The 6019-nt window shown below is 44.2% G+C and overlaps 1 protein-coding gene across 2 annotated transcripts; it reads left to right on the forward strand.

The window, feature by feature from the left end:
* Window positions 1-279: 279 nt before the first annotated feature.
* On the forward strand, window positions 280-5534 carry LOC111661059 (nectin-4-like). Of its 2 annotated transcripts, XR_002761193.2 has the most exons (3): window positions 280-412; window positions 1400-1596; window positions 4228-5534. XR_002761193.2 is itself a non-coding variant. In XM_023414523.2 (2 exons), exons 1-2 carry the CDS (start codon window positions 2971-2973, stop codon window positions 4707-4709), a joined length of 552 nt encoding a protein of 183 aa, XP_023270291.1. In that variant the 5' UTR covers window positions 1611-2970; the 3' UTR covers window positions 4710-5534. The 2 variants fall into 2 exon arrangements, 1 of the variants encoding a protein (XP_023270291.1); XM_023414523.2 differs by lacking the exons at window positions 280-412; window positions 1400-1596 and adding an exon at window positions 1611-3040.
* The last annotated feature ends 485 nt before the right edge of the window (window positions 5535-6019 follow it).

Consider the following 6019-nt stretch of genomic DNA (forward strand, 5'->3'; position numbering starts at 1 on the left):
ATCAATTAGCAGCAATTTAATTGATGACTTGATTTAAGAAATGTATGTTTTATGAATATGAAAGTTCCGCAGTAAAATCAGGAATTAACAAAGTTTGATTGTTACATTCAAAAATAAGTGAAAATATTTTTCTCTTTAATGTTTTTTTGTCACTGTATTTTGAACCGGTTTTGTTGTTCCGGTTCTGTAGCCTTCTTGTTACCATGGAGATTAAAATGGATCCTGCCATATAAGGGAGTGTGTGTCCTCCGGCTCGGGGGGGGGGGGGGGGGGTATAAAAGAGCAGAGGCGACGTCTCACTGATGTAGAAGACGGACCGAGCTGCTCACCGAACTTCCGGCCAGGACACAGAACCATGGCACGTCAGGGACATGGATATGGTTTCCACCACAGGGACAAATGGCGGGAAAAGGTGAGTGTTGTTGACTTATTATTGACACACTATCTTTACCAGACTCGGTGCTCTCTCTCTCTCTCTCTCTCTCTCTCTCCCACTGAGAGTTAAGCCCCTCCCCACTGCGGAAAAAGAAATAATCCAGTTACTGTCAATATATATAAATATGTGACACATGTAATAAATAATAAGTAAATAAAGTAATAATAGAAACCGAATCTGAAGTAAATAAGTTAAATATGAAATATTAAACATGATATAAAAATATAAGCAGTGTCTCAATTCTAATGTAATGAACAACATGTCAGTGCTGTGGCCCTGTGCAGTCTGATGGCTGTACATGTATATATTAATTATATATTTCAGAATCTGGATTATTGCCAAGTAGGTTTTCAACACGAGGAATTTGCTTTGGTTTTTTGGTTCGTATCAATAATCAATCGACATATTGATAAGAACAGAAGTGTAAAGAAAGATGAAACAAGGAGCAGCTGCAGGTCAGATATCTTAAATATAATAGAAAAGATTTACAATAAGGTGAAGAAATAATATAGAACAAAATAAATAGAAAAATACAAATATATCCAACACAAATATGTAGACTGTGCTATATATATATATATATATATATATATATATATATATCTTATTTCCAACCACATCAGACACACATGGATGATGCGTGTGTTGTGGGCTGCTGCCGTCAGATATACATTTATTATATATATATTCCACCAGCAGGGGGCGGTGTCGCCCTCACTGGTCTGAGCTGATGAGCTGATGAATCTATAGTGACATCATCACCATAAATACTTTAGTCTGTACATTCATGTAGTTTCACTGAATCCTGTAAAGACCTAAAGATGTTTTTTCTCTCGTTAACAAATGAAGAAATGTGAGGAAACTGAATGTAATTTATTCTCAGCTCATTATTTCTATGTAATTATTATTTCACCGGATCAATTTCTCTATTTGTTGTTCTTTCATGTTTTCTGGTTTCGACAGTTGGTCCTGTTTGTTTCTGTTGGAGTGAGATCCTGTGACTGGAGGCCACGTGAGTTCAGTGAACTCGTCATGTCCATGAGAGCAGTCTGAGATGATGTGAGCTTTGAGACGTGCTCGCCGTCCTGCTGGAAGACGCCATCAGAAGACGGGTACGCTGTGGTCATAAAGGGACGGACATGGTCAGCAGCGACACTCAGGTAGGCTGTGGCGTTTAACCGATGCTCCCCCCCCCGAGACAGACACAAACTCCTGGCGCTGTCTGGAGGTTGTGACGCCACTGCAGAGATCCGACACCTGGTTCTGGTTCTGGTTCTGGACTTTGTCTCAAAGACCATTTAAAGTCAAAGAGCTTGAAAACAGTTCAGAGGAAGTTGGTTGTGTGAGCGAGAGAACTTCCTGTTTAGTCCACAAAACGAAGAGCTTAGAAACTCAAGGAAGATGACTGTGTGTGTGTGTGTGTGTGTGTGTGTGTGTGTGTGTGTGTGTGTGTGTGTGTGTGTTTACAGTGTCTCTCTAAGAGCCGCAGAAGTAGCAGGAACATGAATTGTCCTCCTTTAACTCTGGATGTTGGTGGTTTTGTCTTCGAGACGACACGGAGTAGAAACACGCTTTGAATGTTGTTAGAATCTGTCGACTCTCCTCTTTGTGTTTCATGTTCTCGTGAGATCGACTCTCAGCCGGAGCTCGACGGCCTCTGATGTTTCTTTTAAAGTAAAAGGACCCAACTTAAACGTGTATCTGCTCTTTCACTCACATGTTGCTCTGTAGACGCTGCTAAACACTCGTCAGTTCACACGCATGGTCATGTGTCTGTGCCAGAGCAGGAGTGCAGGGAGCGAGCGGTGAGCGGGGTTGTCATGGTTTCCACATGGACAGGAACAGTTGAAAGTCTGTTACAGCTTTTCTTCCTCCTGAAGGTTGAAACTGAGAGAAATGCCGTCCCACAATTCCTTGCTGCAGCAACATTTAAAACCAAAGCCACAAATATGGATTTATTATCTTTAGATCCAGTCAGGAGTCGTTTATTTAAAGGGGGGTTTATCCTCCATGTTATAAATAAAGTTGGTTCTTCTTCACATCTTTGGCCTCATGGCGTTTTTCCGTCGACTTTTCCCGCCTCTGTTCAGGTGTATAGACGAGATCCACGGGGTTTTATTTTGGCAGAAGTTTGATTTCAGCCGAACAGAACAGAGCGTCGATATCAGCTCGGCGGTTTTCTCACTGACGGCGTGATGAGTAAATGTAAACCACGTGTTTCACCACCAGGCCAGCTGTGAAACCAGAGCAGCAGAGGAACGTGTGACATGTGTGGCGTCCTAACTGAAAGCGTGCACGTCCTGCTGAGTGTGCACGCTTTCAGTTAGGACGCCACACACGTCACACGCAACACATCTGTTCATCTGTCTAACAATGCAGCAGCGCTGGTCAAAGTGGTCAAAGTAGAAAGAAGAAAAGGTGTGGCCAACTCCTGACAAGACCCCCATCGCCCAATCAGATGGGAGGTAAAGCTGGGGGGGGCGGGGGTATTAAACTCTAGCAGCTCAGAAGTCTCAGAAGGCAGGAGGGAGAAGATGTTCCTCATGGCGCTGTTTCTGTTTGTTCTGGCTCTGCTCCCCCTCATCTGTTCTCATGTCACTGAAGGTGAGTATGTAGTGTGTGTGTGTGTGTGTGTGTGTGTGTGTGTGTGTGTGTGTGTGTGTGTGTGTGTGTGTGTTAACCGACAGCCACGAACCAGCCGGTGATAAGAGGGAATCTTTGTCTCAACATGTGGCGCGAGCGACTGAGGTTTCATACGTTTTGTATTCGGTTTGTTTATTTGGACGCCGCGGTTTTGATAACAGCGTTGACACAGGCAGCAACAGCAAAGCATGATGGGACCCAGGTGGGGTTTTGGAGCAGGAGGAGAAGACAACCCGAGTTTAAGACTTCCTGTTCTGTGGATGCACGTCTCTGACAGGAAAGCCATCTCACATGTAGAGCGGTGAAGGCGTCTGGAGTTCAGTATCACCCAGGAATGTTTGCAGAGCCCCCCCCCCCCCCGACTGCAGGTCGTTGCATGATGGGAACTTGTAATGACCGCCGCTCGAGCTGCAGCGTCTTGAATCACGGATTGTTATTGCGTCGTCCTGATGACAGAGAGTTACAGAGGATAAACAGGAAACAGGTCTGACTGTTACATCACGTTGGTTCACTGCAGACTGCCGAGTCATTACCAGCCTCCATGTTACATGGAAACGCTGGGAAGGGGGGCGTTGCTTCAGTTACTATAGCAACAGCATGAGTCACTGCGGATGTGTGTGCAGCTCTGTGAGGAGGATGTGTAATCTAGGTCATGCACTACAGTCAGCAGTTTACTATAGAAGGCCATTTTAATCAGATAATGAATGAATGAATAAATAAATACATTTTAAGACGTCATTTTTATTTATTTATGCAGACTTTGATTTTATGATTCCAGATTTATTTATTTTCAGACTTTTTTTCAGTCCGTCATGTTTCAGACCTGAGAACAGCGCTAGCCACGCTAATTAGCTTTAGGTGATGAACCGCTGAATACGTTTTAAAAACATACATTTACCAACCGAGTCGGTTCGTTAGCGAGCCGGTTATAACAACATCCTCTAAGCAGCTACTTCCTGAGGGAAGACTGGACCTTTCAGTGACTCGGTATCGGAGAGTAACGGACCGGACCAGAGCTAGCTGGTTAGCTGGTTAGCATGCTAACTTCAGTAGAAAAAAAGAAGAAAAACAAATCTGTTTTCATGTGTTTTTGTTGCTGTTTGAATCTCTGTCTGTGTTGATGACTTCTTGATTTGTCTGTTGTTCAGCTGCACAGGAAGTGAAAGTGAAGCCCGGAGAAGACGCCACTCTTCACTGTGGTCGTGACGGCGCTACCATCGGAGTGTTGACCTGGAAGAAACTAAACATCTATCTCCTCTTCTTCCGGGACAATCACTTGGTCTCGAACTTTCAGGATCCGTCTTATCGTGATCGAGTGGCGCTGATAGATCCAGAGTTGAAGAGTGGCGACGGGTCGGTGGTTCTGAGGAACGTCACCTTCGAAGACGCCGGGAGATATGAGTGTTATCTTAAAGAGGAACAACTAGGACGCAACAAGAGAGACACTGGCATCAGAAGTGTCATCGATCTGATCGTGGAAGACGATCGTGGACCGACCGTGGACGGAGGAAACCAGGACGGACGTGTTGGATTGATGGTTGGTCTGTCGGTCGCTAGTGGTGTCGTTGCTGCTGCTGCTGCTGCTGCTGCTGTTAAATACAGAAAGCGCATCAGCTGTAACCCCTGCTGATGATGGAAGTGACCTTTGACCTGTCTGAAATGTCTCCGACCTCTTCTCTCTTTTCCATGTGTGTGAAGGTGCCAAAGCAGCTGCTGGTTGTAGTGTTTTTTCTTTTCTAGCTGCTTGTTAAAGAGAAAACACACAAATCAAAACATGTAGATTATGAGAGAAATGTTATTAATGTATATACAGAAGGAGCTTCAGACCCGAGACTTGCACTCGACAATTTGCACACTGTAAAACTGTAAGAAAACTCTAACGTTGGAGACACTACAGTACTTGAAGTTACCTGAGCACCTCCTGAAAAGTCCAGCTTGTTTCGTGTTGCTGTAGTTTTCATAAGCTTTGAAAAAAACCTCTAAGAGTGGTACAACGTCCCACAATGCAGCTGTGGTATTTGTTCTCGAGCCTGGATCACATTAAACAGACTGGGAGATTATAAAAGCTAGTTGACGTCCTGTTACGAACGGTCCGTTTGTTTCTCATATTGTTGCTTATGTCATTAAGTTATGTTTAGTTTTGTGTGAATAAATGATATATTTATGTGCTGCCAACTGGGAAAAACTTCTAAATCCCCCCTTTGTAAAAGTTTGTGTTCAAGAAGGAAATCCTAGACTTGAAGAGATGTGGACCATTCACTGTCTTCCTGAAGTACGTGTCTTTTTGATATTCAATACAAACCACGCACAAAGACACGGCTCTATCCATGACACTCAACAACACACAAAGAGCTTAAAGTTCCTCATCGTTTCATTCCAACCTATTTTCTCTGGAAGTTGGACTTTTTGTCGATAAAAAGGAATCAGAAATAAAGACAAAAAAACCTGAGAGAAACGTGTGCCGTGTTTATTTTTAACCTGCAACTCTCGGTTTGAACTAAGAAATGAAAACTTGGGTCAGTGGATGAGCTTGGACATGGAAGAGGGTGATTTCCCCCCCTGGAGCCATGTCTGCAAATGTCCCTGTTTGTTTTTCACAGTGTCGAGTGTTCTTCTACTGTTGTGCTTGTTTTGGCCAGCACAGGTAGCTAGCTGCTAGCTGTAGCATTCAGCTGCTAGCTGTAGCGTTCAGCTGCTAGCTGTAGCGTTCAGCTGCTAGCTGTAGCGTTCAGCTGCTAGCTGTAGCGTTCAGCTGCTAGCTGTAGCGTTCAGCTGCTAGCTGTAGCGTTCAGCTGCTAGCTGTAGCGTTCAGCTGCTAGCTGTAGCGTTCAGCTGCTAGCTGTAGCGTTCAGCTGCTAGCTGTAGCGTTCAGCTGCTAGCTGTAGCAGCTTCAGAAGTGAAGCTAAAACCATCAAAACACAGTCATGCAATTGGATGGAT

This window comes from Seriola lalandi, unplaced genomic scaffold (genome assembly GCF_002814215.2).
Source record: "Seriola lalandi dorsalis isolate HSWRI2012SDOR001 ecotype SW California unplaced genomic scaffold, Sedor1 jcf7180002054532, whole genome shotgun sequence".
In the NCBI taxonomy this organism is placed as follows: domain Eukaryota; kingdom Metazoa; phylum Chordata; class Actinopteri; order Carangiformes; family Carangidae; genus Seriola; species Seriola lalandi.